Below are 14242 nucleotides of genomic sequence, written 5' to 3'. Positions count from 1 at the left end.
TTCTCCAGCACAAAGAAGGGCTCACGTGGCATGGAACCGTCAGCTTGTGAGCTGCCTGGAAGAACAATCGCATTCCGGGCAAACCGCAGGGAATTGTCATTCCACTGCTCCCTTTTAAATGAGGCAGGCGTGGACCGAAATTGATGGTCCAAATTGCTCAGGGGGTCTTGTGAGCGGGTTGGCGGAAGTGTTCCCTGGCTTGTCCCTTCTCCGGCGGATACTTCCGGGTCAGGGTCCGTCGCCTGAGAAACGTCCCCCGATGGGCCTGCATCACTAGGGCCTGCCCCAGAGCACGGCGTGGAGACCGTAGGAGGGGTGCCTCGTCCCCTCATCACTAGACCTAGTGAGGCCCCGGGAGCGGTGTTCGTCTTACCGCGTTTTCTGTGCGACCAGTCTTGTCCCAAAATTACTGGATAGGGGGGTTCGGGCAACACCGCGACCGTCAAGTTGGATACCTGCCCCTTCCACGTGATGTAACAGCAGGCGGAATGGTAAGACTTGGTCTCCCCATGCACACAAGTGACTTGCAAATGCTGCGTAAGCCACTTTTGTGGTAATACGTAATGGCGAGCAACAATGGCAATGTTGCTGCCGCAGTCAAATAAAGCCACCACCGAGTGCCCGTTCAATAACACCACTCCCGTGTTTGGACTTGCCAGCGGGTGCGACGGAGTACAGTACCTTTCCACGGTGGCCCAGGTGCAGTCCATCGGCTCCGAGGGGGTGTTGAGGGGACAGGTCGGCAGTAGATGGCCGGTATCGCCGCACTTGTAACAGCGAGGGGAAGCCGGCTTTTCTTTGGGCCTTTGCGGTGCTTCCGCAGCGGCCGTCGAGAGGGCTCGGGGTGGCCGCCCGTCCCTGTCGGTTCCCACGAGCGTGCCTTTCCGACCCCCCGGCTTGGTAGACCGCGAGCTGACGCTCCAGGACTTCCAGGAGGCCTGGCATATCCTTATAGGGGTGGCGCCGGACCTGCTGGGCAAGGGAGCTTGGCAAGGCGTTCACCAAGCCCTCACAGGCCACCTGCTCCACGACCTTCCAGGCTTGGGGACCTTCGGGCCATAACCAGCGTCCCATCTTCCCCCAGAAGTCGAAGGCCTGTGCACGGGCCGGCTTCTCCGGGTCAAACTGCTAGCTTCGCCATTTGGTCGCCTGCTGGCCCGGCGTGATGCCGTAGCGTGCCAGGATCTCCTGCTTTAGGAGGTCATAACTCGCGGCCTCCTCCTCGGGAGGTCGTAATAAGCCAGCTGCGCTGGTCCCTTCAGGTAGGGCTCCAGAATGGACGGCCACTGGACCGCTGCCACTGCTCCGGGTGGCCATCCGTTCGAATATGCCCAGGTAAGATTCGATGTCATCCGCCTCTGTCATAGGTACCAGAGGCGGGGGCGTTGGACGAGGCGGATCGGGTCTTACCCTTCGGGCTTCTGCCAACCTGGACTTCGTTTCCTCCAACTCGCGGGTGGTAGCGGCTTGCGCTTGCTGCAGGGCCAGGATCTGGGCGTTCATTCCCTGCAGCACTGTGTTGAGGTCTTGTCCTTCTGTCATGTTGCACGGACTAGTATCCTGCCGGCTACGCCACTGTAAAAGATGCAATAGCAAACAGCATAAAGGTTTGAAGTTTTCTGGCCCTGTATATTGTAAACTTCTCCACAACAAAAAACTCAGGACAAAATACAAACACAAAAACAGGTTCATATGCACGGCGCCATTCTGAGGCATCGGCGGCCATTTTATAGGGGAGGAGCCAGAAGTGGAGGAATGCTGGGAAGGAACCGTGAGGGAGGATGGGACTGCTAACGTCAGGAAAGATGGCGGAGGAAGGGCGGAAGTAGACATACTGCGGGAAGGCTTATGATGGCTGAGCCGCCTCTTTCCTGGAAGACATTAAAGGAGAAAGGTTAGTACCCGCCCCTCCCTGCCGCCAAAGTCTTTCGAAGTGGTTTAAGGTCCGTCCGCGGTCTCCTATTCGCGCGTGCGTGACAATATATATATATATATATATATATATATATATATATATATATATATATATATATATATATATTAAGGGACGGCTGGCAGCTCAACCCAGCCAGGACACCCCGAGAATGGAAAAATTGGGAAAGGCAGCTACTTTTGGACACTACCTCCCCCAAGACACTAGATGGCAGCTCCCTTGGAGTATAGCAGTGCCCCAGATTCCCACAGAGTATCCTGGGACTTGGAGTTTGCTATCTCAGCCCTGGTGGGTGCCGCCAGGGGATGCTGTGGAAGGACTGGGGGAGCTGTGCTTCCCTTACTAGGAAGTCATGAGGATGGAAGCCCCAAAATACTTCAGGGCTGATTAAAGAACTTTAATTCTCCATTTGACCCATGGACGGAAGAGCAGAAGCACTTCTGGGTCAAGAAAACAATTAAAAATACTTCTTGGTGCTTTTACCTGGTGTCCTGAGTGTCTGGCAACAGTGACCCCTACCATTCACTATATATATATATATATATATATATATATATATATATATATATATATATATATATTGTAAGATGTGGCCGTCCGTTCATCCCAGCCAATACCCCAAGCCGCCAGGTGGAGCCCTTCTTCCAGCATGGAGGTCCCCAGAAGACCAGCAGGGCATCATGGACAATGTGGTTTTATGCACAGCCCTGCTGGATGCCATGGAGGCCACAGGAGGGAGCTGCAGGGAGGACCGAGGGCTTCTTCGTGCCCTGTGACCCGGAGGTTCGTCATAGGAAGAGCGACGGACTTCCGGGTTGAAGAAAAGAACTTTTAGCTGACCTTGGAAGTGATTGAGAATCACATGGACTGGAGATAGGGAACACTTCGGGTCAGGGAATATAAAAGGACTGTGGGAGCTCCCAGACGGGGAGCTGAGTTGGGAGGCAGGGTGGCTAAGCGTCTGGGAGTTAGGAGGATTGTTATTGGTTATTTGTGATTGTTTATTGAGTATTGTGGAGAGGAGCGTGCTTTGTGCACATAATTATTATAATAAATAATTATTGGACTTTTACCTGGTGTCTGACGTGGTGTCCGAGGGTGCAAGGGTGCGAAAACCCTAATCTACTACTATATATATATATATATATATATATATATATATATATATATATATATATTATAAATAAATAGATATACACACACAGTACGTTGTATATAAAAATCTTATCTCATACTGATGCTGGCTTCTTTTAGTTTTACAACAAGCAGTACTGACAGTGGCTTTATTCTACCCGAAGAAAAAAGAAAATCTTATGAAAGCTGTATGCTGTTTGGGAGAGAGAAATGGCTGATATGATACATTTAGAACATGAAACAAAATTGGAAAGAACAGAGATGAGAATTATCAGATAAATGTGAGGACAGTAACAGAATGAGAGAAAGCTGAATGCTGAGGTAACAGAAAGCCTTAGTATGGAGGTGATAGAAGTTGTGCTGATGAGAAAAAAGACTAAGGTGGTTGGAGTATGTATGCCTTGTAAGGCTGAGAATGATCAGGTGAAGAGGGTGTTGAAGGGGACGATGGGCCAAGGGAAGTCAAGGAAGATGTGGTTGGAGATGGTTTTAGATGACATGTAAAAATGACTTTTGTCCCAAAGGGTGACCTGGACCATTGAGAATGGAAGAAAAGGATTTAGAGGGTAACTGGCTAACATTGCTAAACCCAGAAAAGTGACTGTTAAACTTGCTAACATTGCTAAACCCCAAAAAATGACTGTTAAACTGGTGATGAAGATGTTAATAGTTTATAGAATGAAACCTTGAACTCTTCACAGTACATTGCTTTGAGTGGTAATATGCTATGTCAAACATGGAGATAGAATACATAATTGATGTTTCTCAGCTCTACTACATAGATAGATAGATAGATAGATACTCTACTACATAGATAGATAGATAGATAGATACTTTATTGATCTCTAGGGACATTTAAGTATCAATAGCCAAGAAATACCAAGTTAAATAAAAACATTTAAGTACACATTATACAAATAACAACTAGTATACAAATATACAAATACTGCAATCACAAGCTGGTGCATACAATAATGCCAGTGCAGTGGGAATTGTATACTATACTAGTAGTATACTACTAAAGAGAAAGGTGGAACATAAAATTAAAGTGACAGATACTAAAGTGAAATTAATATTAAAGTAAAATATGATGAAATAAAGTGACATGGCTTAAGCTAACAGGGTATTGTTTAAAGTGACTCATTCTGAAAAGCTTATAAAGTAGTGACCAAGAAGTGAGAAATCAGATGTAGTGCATAGCTAATATAGTTTATGTGCAGAGAAGTAGCATCAGACCCAGAACTCAGCCACCTCTCACCCCTGCCCCTGTTAGGAGGAATTAAAGAGTCTAATGGCTCTGGGGACAAAAAGGTCTTTTGTACCTGTCTACATTGCATTTCTGTGATGGCAGCCTATCAATAAACAAACTCCTCTGCTTAATTATGGTGGTGTATAGTGGGTGATGTTCATTGCCCATTATAGATAGCAGCTTGCATAGTGAATACTACTCTTTTCTGAATTAACCCATTTTAAAATTAGAGTATAATGTCATATCAATTAGGGTTGCTACTTCACAAATTTAGTATGTTAGGTTCAAATTCCAGAATCATGTCTCTGTGTGGAGCACGTACTGTATGTTCTTCCTGTATTGCATTGGGTTTTTATTGGAATACTCCAGTTTTCCTCCTACATTCCAAATATATATGTGTAATTTGGCAATTCTTAATAGGCCAAATGCTACCATGTGTATGCATAAGTGGAGCCTGTGAGGAACAGACTCTCCGTCTAGGGTTGGCTCTGGCACCCTGTGGCCCAAAATATTATTTAGCACGTTTAAGAATTTTATGTTTTAAATAAGACAAAGGTCCTTCTTTGTCTCCATACATGTATGTTTGGTCTTGGTTTCTCTTTACAAACCTGCTGTGTTTTTTAATTTCAGCTGCACCTCAGAAGTCATTAAAACACCGAAAAGTGAAGCACTATGGCTATGAATTTTGTTATGATAATAATAATGTGGATTTAAGTGCACCTTTACCAGGAGGTACAGAATTTATTTTTTTCACTTATTTTGAATTTTGTTAGCATCCCTTTCATCTTATGAAATAAAAAGCATGAAATTATAAACCTTTTAAATTATGCAGATTATCACTGAGAATCTTTTAAATTACATTTTAAAGTTTATGTATATTTTAATAAGTAATAGACCCCTTATTTACTAGATTATTTTTACACCTTTAGATATATTTTGACTTGTACCTTATTTACATTTACTTTTTTGACACACTTACCATAATGACTTATGACATTTATGATACAACTAGCTGTGTAAGCCCATGCTTTAAAAAGCATGGGATCCTAGAAACTATTGAAATCATCAGAAAAAAAATTGAAATGTAGAGATGTCAGGTGGTTAAAAGGTACTACTTTGGGCATCTCTCTCCTAGGAGGTTTCGTGTTGCCAACATGCTTGCATCGTTTGTTCATTAGCGGTTAAACAACTGTCTGTCTTTGGAGATTTCCTTTTGCCAGCGCGCTCACCTCACTTGTGTATTAGTGGTGGGAGGAAAAGTAAAAGGGATACCGTTTTGCCGATGTGCTCGCCTCGCTTCTGTATTAGCCACTAAGTGAGTTACTCTTTCTTCTGAGGTTTCGCTTTGCTGACGTGATGCCTCGCTTGTGTATCCTCGGAGGTGGAGCCCTTACCCAGACTCCACCTCGCACTTCTGGGCCGGACAGACACACACACACTTTCACACGTGGATGTTTATATATAAGATTGGTTACATTTATTTTGGTTTTCCAATTAGAGCGCTGGCAGGTCAAGTGACTTGCTCATGGTCACACAGAGACAGTAGGGGGATTTGAACCCATAACCTCAGGGTTTTGAAGTCCAAAGCCTTAACCACCACACCACACTGCCATATAAAACATTAACATTGCTGAAATACAAGTATTTAAGCAGGTGTTTTGAAAAATCAAGTAAGACCTTCATCAGTTTCCCATGTAAATAAAAAATACATACTTGGACTGAATTAGTACACAACATGACATTCACACTATCATACTTGGGTATATGCATCTCCTGATCTCTTTAAACTATTTTTTCTGAGTGTTAATTCTCATCATTATCCATTGGAATACTGTTTGTAGATGCGGGTCATCCTTCTGCTACTAACTTGTAGTTATGGGGCCATACACAAAGAATTGACACCCTAATAATTGGCATCTGTTTTTGTTTCACTGTAGTTTCTTTAGCCAGACATCCTTTGCTGCCTTAAAACTTGCTATTATTGTTACCTGCTATTAAACTATAAAAATAACAAAAATCATGTTTCTCTGTACAAGTGTTTGCGTGTAGTAGCCACCATTATTTCTTTTTTATGTCAATCATCTGAAGCAAGACTGTTTATCAGCAATGAAGATACATTTGTTCACACCACAAAAGATGTTTGTTTTCCTTGTGTGGGATTTCATTTTTATACACAGCACTGGTGTTAGTTGAAGTTTTGAACAACATGACTATAACTGTAAACAGTGTTTTGCTTACAAACATTTTATGTTTTTGTTTTATATTTTACAACTCATGCCACTTAAGAATTTTTAAAATTTTTAAATCAGGAAGTTATTTATTTAATTTTATTTTGAAAATGATGACATGGAGATTACTCTTTGGCAGGCCTTCCCACAATCTGTGATGATGTGATAGATAAATGTATGAAAAATGGGTATCTGAAAAGTAAACCAGATCAGCTCACAATAAATCAGTATGAACCTGGCCAAGGTAAGATTACTTTTTTAAATGCACTTTTATTTTTTATTTATTTTTTTAAAGAAGGGGGCAGCTTTTATAATAAACTATAGCAACCTAACATGCAGGATGCTTTAGTATGGTTTTTAATAAGTCACTACATAAAAACACACACACACACTGTATTTGACATTGGATAATTTATATATCTGTACTGGTGTCCATATCTAATTTGTTTTTAAAAATTTGGAGATTAGCTTATAAACTTTATTTAAAAATGTATTTCCAGTTCACTTAGGTGTAAGGTTAGTGTTTATTTAATCATGCATACTCTTTTCTATAATGACTGCATTGTAGATGAATTTGCCTGAAATGTAAATTTCATATGTAATTTAATTACATTTAACATATAATAAACAGACATCATTTTATTGTTGTCATAAAATATATGTTCACTAAACATAAAATAGCTCAAAACAAAAATACATAATTTCCTCAGTTGTCAGTGCCCTTGGAATGTTATTAAAGTGGTACTTCAAAGCATCCTAAAGATTCGGTCTTGGACTATAAAAGTATCTGCAGAACATTTTTGTAAATTGTAGTATGGCCAGAATGTGACCTACTAGATGGGAGAAGTGCCAAAGAAATTATTGATCAAGTGTCACTGGCTAAGCATGCAATTACCTCATTCTAGAGGCATTATATCCAATAATATTTGTTAGGTAGCATTATCTTGTGTCTTAGGTAGAAGAATATTAGGTGAAAGTTCAAAGTTTTGTTAATTTCTGGACCATGACAAGGTGTTTGTGTACATGACTATGTTTGTTAAAAGTCTTATCAAATTTGCGCTACAGATGTTCAGTTAGAAATGGCAGATGCCATTTAGCTTGCAGGACAAAGTTTGAAATAGTAGATAAGCAGGCAAGAGGAGTGATGCAGCTGCCTCTCGTTTCACATTCAATTTCTTATTATACATTTTTATTGTGTTAATGCTTACTTTGTGTGTTTTACTATTTTAGAAGTAATATTTTGGTGATTTCACATTTTTCCTAAATACATAGTAACAACCCAGTAGTAGGAGAGACTGCTACAAAGACGGCAGCAATTTTTAGCAATTGTTATTTTAGTAATAGTAATTTTATATCTAACATCGTGTATAGTTAGATATGGGGTGAATTTGCAGACAGATTGAACTTAATCTTAGACTAAAGCCAATATCGCATTACTTGACATTTCTGGCAATTTTCAGTTGTCAGAGGCAGTTGTAATGCCATTTATGTAATGTGATGTATCCAGCAACTCACTCCAGCTAGCCCATGACTTATTTTGTCTTTAGTGATAGGAACAGGCTCTGTGTACATTTTAGCTGACAACCACTTAATGCTCATATGGAGGTACAGTGCATAGAATGTAGCAATGAGGAATAAAAAACATGTATGTTATGAACCTTGCAAATAGAAAAAGGCTTGTCTTTCTGTTGCCTTGTGTTTTACATACTAAAACGGAATGGAAAAAAGGAAGGAAAGAGCAGAGACTACGGCTGAACTTGCTGTACCTGTAAACCTGCTAGCACATTGTTGGCACTCAGTCAGTAAATATGGTGATTTTCAGTCATTTAAACTGAAATGGTCCAGTGACAAGATCAGTGACTACAATCATCAAATCTGACATACCCCACGACTAGAAGTTGCATAATGTGACACTGATTTAATCACTTTTACTCTGGACTTGACCTTTCTGTGTTGTGATTTAAAACAGTCTAAGATTATCCCTAATTTTGAATTTAACAAATCTAATTTTTTTTTGTGTACAGTTAAAACTAAATAAGGGAGGCCGGTTAATCTTTATTTAAGTGGATGTTCATGCAGGTTTACCTTAACAGTGAATTACCTGGAATATTTAAATGATCCTGAATGATCAGCACCAAGATCATACAGAAGGTTGGTTAAAGGCAGAGGCAACCCACTCAATGATTTTAATGAATCAATTTTTGTAAATGTTTCTGTATGTACAAAAAATGCAGCTGACATTATTAGTTTGCCTAAACCAAGGCTTTCATCTGACTTTGTTAAAGACTGGCCTATCCCCCCTTTCTTACAAGTATTGATAGCCTTGAAATTTTTGTCATATTGATAGCCTTGAAATTTTTGTCATCTGGAACCTTTCATTGTGAAACAGAAAATTTGCAATGTTACATATAAACTGAAAGGCAATTATATCATGTCTCCAGTGCGTCAACCAAGGGCAGCTACAAGGTAGAGTTTTATGAAAATGGGAACTTCCATACATTGATTGGCTGTATTGATGGATTTCTCATTCTTATTCTCATCAAGTATCCCTCCATAACAGATACTGAGGGGTCTAGTAAATGGTTGCATTCTCCCACTAAAGAATTCTCCAACATTGTTGCTTGTCAGCTTATAACTCAAGTATTCACTTAGTGACATTTGGTATATAAAAAAAACAGATTCTTGTTTACACCTATCTTCATCCAGTTAGACCTAAACAACAGTTATACAAACAAGCTTATACCAGAAGTTTTCATTTTTTAATTCAATAGTACCAATAGTTCAAAATAGAAATCATATTAGTATTCTGTATATATTATTTATGTCTTATTTCTGTCACAGAAGACATTTATTCCCATCATGTAGTGTTACAGACTTTATTCCAGTTCCACACAATATTTATGTTCTTATGTTCTTATTGACACACACTGGCTTTTCAAAGCATCCTCAGATAAGCAACATGTGCATATGTTTAGTTTAATCAGGCTTCAAAAACATAAGGTGATTAGTCCTTAATTTCATTAGTCTGGGATTCCCTAGTCTAGAACTAATTAATTTCAAATTAAACAATGTTCCGAAATGCATTTTGTTTTAAAATCTGAATTAATTTAAGCAGAATTACCCTAGTCCTGTTTATATTTATATTCTATCTGCAAAACCATGTCATAATGTTTTTACTTTGTATGTGCAAAACATTCTTTGTATTAAACTTAACTTGCTATATACACTATTTGCATGCGAACTCTGTCCAGGTCTGTCAGTAATGATTTTGCCTGCTTTAAAACTATGTAATTACAGCTACTTAAATTTAATCTCATTTTTCAATCCCACTTAATCAAATTGAGGGTCACAGGGAGATGGAACCTATTTCTGCAGTACTGGGTGCAAGACCACAGCACACATAGCTATACCCCCTTTCAGAGAAATGTCAAATTGAAATCGCCGTTTAACATAAACTTTATGTCTTTAGGATGCGTGAGGAAAACCAGAGTACGTGTAGACAAAAACAAGTAATTACCATATGGACAATAATTTGGTATGGGATTTGAACATAAGATGCTGGGTCCATTATGTTGTGATGCTAATCACTATATTTCAGTGCTACTTCAGCTACGTGGTACTTGCAAACTTAATTAAGTTGTTACTTCCATTTTTATCTGCATTATTATAAAATGTAACCCGAATTAGATGGTCTTGAGCAAACCCCCAAATCCAAATGAAACTAATTTATTTAAAAGAAAGGGATTTATTGAAACAAAACACAACAGACAAAGGAGCAGGTACTTGAAACAATAGCATAAACCAGGGGAAAATATTAAATCTATGCATCTGTTGAGACTAACTAAACAATAGGTTATCCTGTATCTCTGGTGGGGTGGCTGACTTACTTGCCTACCTTAAAGGAATAGTCCATCTAATAATTATATATTTTTATATGTTACTTACCCCATGTAGTTTACAGTGATGGGCAAGAAAATTTTGAATCTCATGTTTTCATGCAGAATGGAGAGGAAAATGTTTATGATATAATTTTACAACTGAAAATGATGACAAAATGTTCATGGAAAATATAATCCTTCATTAATCCACATGTCAGTTATCCAGCTACATACTTAAAATGTATTGCAAAACACATATATTTTTGGCAAAATACTGTTAAATGGATACTTATGTAATTTTTAACGCACATCTTAAACAGGAAAATGCATTCCCATAATACTATGTTTTTAAATTGAAGATAAGACTCTTCCATGTCCCCAAAGTGTGTGATTTTAACAAACTCTCTAAACCCTCCAGTGATTGTGTTATATCCAGCTCATACTGTAATTGTTTTCAACTGATTATTGTGTTAGCTATGTAAACAAACTCCCCTTTTGTAGTATGATAGCTGAGTAGGAAAACCAGTGAGTGTCTTTTCAGCATTTACAAGGTTAACCCACCTACTGCTGCTAAAACTGAGCAATTTGCTGTTGCCAGAAAAATATTTTTCAAATTTCCCTACAAAGTTGTTCAATTGATATAAAAGCCCTGAAACCTAATATACGGACCGGGGTCCCAGGATACGTGTGCGCGAGGCGGCATGGCGCCGGAAGAAGCCTCGGTTGGGCGGGTCCGGGAAGGTGAGTCCCCTGCCTAGGGCAGCCGGCCCAGGAGGGCCGGGCGTGTTTTTCTTTCTCAGGCAGGGACTTCCCGGATTCACGCCGGTGGCGGGCGATGCCGGTCTGCAGGGCGCTGGCAGCACGGGCGGCAGCAGCGAAGGCTGCGGAGAAGGAGACGCTGCGCCTCGAAGAGTGCTGGCAACAACAGAGCTGCCGCAGGCATATCGACGCCGAGAAAAGGGAGGCAAGATGGCCGGACGGATGTCCCTCCCCTGACAGGCACGCTGGTTGGGCGGTGTGTCTTGGGTGCCCGCCAATGACCGAAGAGAGGCGGGACCAAGGAACGTTCGTCACGGGCCGGGGGGAGACCCGATTGGGCCAGAGGAGAGGGCCCACAGGAAGTGGCCGGCGCCGGAGGCTGACGTACAGGTAGGCTCAGCGTCGGTTGACTTTCTGTCCTTGCGGCTGCTCTGACGGAGCTGGGGCGTGCCTTCAGCCTGCAGAGCAGAGTGTGTTACAGTTAAGTACGCAGTCTCCGGGCTGCAGTGCGGGATCTGGAGAAGAAGGCGCCGCGACCTTACGGAAGTTTCGACTGACAGCGGACGGGCGCGCTGGAATCTCCAGCCGGAGAGATACGGGCGGATTTGGTGAGTACAGCCGACTCCGACAGCAACTGGGAGGGTCTGCCGAAAATGGCTGTGATAACGATGAGCAGTTTCAGTAAGCAGCCCTCCGACAAATAGTGTCGGCGCTAATGGCTGTATGCGCGGCGAGGGGAGTCCGAGAGGACGAGAATGGACACGGGCTGCTTAGTGCCCGGGTCCTAAGCCCGCCCGAGTTGGCTGCGGCCTCGCTGTACTGTAGGGACGCAGACGGAAAGGGGCTTGTGTTTGTTAATACAAAGTCGCGTACCGTCAAGGCGTCAAGAGTGAAGGGAGGATTGCGGCTGGGTGCTGCTTCCTCCAATATAGTGAGACAGCGTTGCTGGGTGCACGCGTATGGCTGGCTGCCCTCTGGGGGAGCAGAGGGAATCCCTGAGGCAGGCAGAGAGAGAGCAGGCGGTGCCGGCCTCCATCATCGAGAGGGACACGGAAGCCGCGGAGAGGGTGCCGATCAGGCAAGTGCCGGGTGATTGGAGGGGGAACGCCCGTGCATGGCACGAGCTGGGTGCTGGCAGCGGTTCTGCCCTGTGTTCTCTTTTGTAGGGACGGACCCGGCGGGCTGAAGGAACCCTCGTGGCGGAACAGCCCTCTGATGTCGGGCCGCCAGCGGAATGATCTCTCTGCGGTGCGCAGCTGCGCTCACAGCTGGAGGAGCCTACGGGGAACGAGTGGCTCGGAACAAAGGGGCGCGGAGGTCTCGGAGGGGGTGCCGATCGAGGAGGCCCCGGGGTGCCGGTAAAAGGGGGGAGCACAACCTGTGCAAGGCACAGGGATGCACCATGGGTTGGTGCTCAGATTGTGTCTCCGCCCCTGTCCCTGCTAGGAGTGCGGGGCCGGACCCCGGCTATCCTCAGGTAGGACCCGTTTCGGGACTCTGCTGCCCTCGCGGGACGGGTCGCTCTTTCCCACGAGTGGTCTTCGCTGGCTGTGGGCACTGTCAGGGATGCCAGGGGCCATGACCCGCCGGGGCGCCAGGAGGGACCGGAAGAGGGTCAGAGCCCTGCCTGGATCACGCGGGGGTTCGCCTTCGGTTGCTTTGGGGACCACGGGTCAAGGGCATGGAAGCCTTTCCTGTAGGAGCCCGTGGTCACCGCCAGGAGGCCCCAATGCCTTGGGGACTTGTTTCCCCAGCACTCCTGCCACACCAGGAAGTGCTGGGGGGAAGATTTATAACGCGCCCGAGAGCAGCGGGAGGACAGCCGGCACTTCCGCCACGCTGGGGCGGCCAACGGACTGCCGGGAACACCAGGTGCTCGTCCGGGTCAGCTATAAAAGGGGCCGTCTCCCTTCATTCAGGGCTGGAGTCGGGTGGAAGGAGGACGAAGCAGTGGAGAGTGGAGGCGTCCCGAAGAAAGGCATTGTGGCCAGGATTATTGACTGTTTGGGGTACTGTGCACGGTGTGGATTGGGTCTTTGTGACCATTGTTCTGGGTCTTTGTGACCATAATTTGTAAATAGTGTAAATAAACGTGTGGTGGTTTGTGCAAAACAAGATGTCTGCCTGTCTGTGCCCGGGTGCCGTTGACACCCTCCATAACAGATACTGAGGGGTCTAGTAAATGGTTGCATTCTCCCACTAAAGAATTCTCCAACATTGTTGCTTGTCAGCTTATAACTCAAGTATTCACTTAGTGACATTTGGTATATAAAAAAAACAGATTCTTGTTTACACCCTATCTTTATCCAGTTAGACCTAAACAACAGTTATACAAACAAGCTTATACCAGAAGTTTTCATTTTTTAATTCAATAGTACCAATAGTTCAAAATAGAAATCATATTAGTATTCTGTATATATTATTTATGTCTTATTTCTGTCACAAAAAGACATTTATTCCCATCATGTAGTGTTACAGACTTTATTCCAGTTCCACACAATATTTATGTTCTTATGTTCTTATTGACACACACTGGCTTTTCAAAGCATCCTCAGATAAGCAACATGTGCATATGTTTAGTTTAATCAGGCTTCAAAACATAAGGTGATTAGTCCTTAATTTCATTAGTCTGGGATTCCCTAGTCTAGAACTAATTAATTTCAAATTAAACAATGTTCCGAAATGCATTTTGTTTTAAAATCTGAATTAATTTAAGCAGAATTACCCTAGTCCTGTTTATATTTATATTCTATCTGCAAAACCATGTCATAATGTTTTTACTTTGTATGTGCAAAACATTCTTTGTATTAAACTTAACTTGCTATATACACTATTTGCATGCGAACTCTGTCCAGGTCTGTCAGTAATGATTTTGCCTGCTTTAAAACTATGTAATTACAGCTACTTAAATTTAATCTCATTTTTCAATCCCACTTAATCAAATTGAGGGTCACAGGGAGATGGAACCTATTTCTGCAGTACTGGGTGCAAGACCACAGCACACATAGCTATACCCCCTTTCAGAGAAATGTCAAATTGAAATCGCCGTTTAACATAAACT

General features: G+C 42.7%; 1 protein-coding gene across 2 annotated transcripts in view; it reads left to right on the top strand.

The window, feature by feature from the left end:
- The window catches only part of alkbh8 (alkB homolog 8, tRNA methyltransferase), a 72561-nt gene that overhangs the window by 20729 nt on the left and 37590 nt on the right, over nucleotides 1-14242 (top strand). For both annotated transcript variants that reach the window (XM_039744200.1, XM_039744201.1), the window contains exons 4-5: nucleotides 4947-5048; nucleotides 6684-6788. In XM_039744200.1, the coding sequence (XP_039600134.1) occupies nucleotides 4947-5048; nucleotides 6684-6788 (207 nt within the window). The remainder of the gene's footprint in view (nucleotides 1-4946; nucleotides 5049-6683; nucleotides 6789-14242) is intronic.

This window comes from Polypterus senegalus, chromosome 2 (assembly GCF_016835505.1).
Source record: "Polypterus senegalus isolate Bchr_013 chromosome 2, ASM1683550v1, whole genome shotgun sequence".
In the NCBI taxonomy this organism is placed as follows: domain Eukaryota; kingdom Metazoa; phylum Chordata; class Cladistia; order Polypteriformes; family Polypteridae; genus Polypterus; species Polypterus senegalus.
Note: the sequence above shows the minus strand (reverse complement) of the source record. Positions and strands in the feature narration are given on the sequence as shown.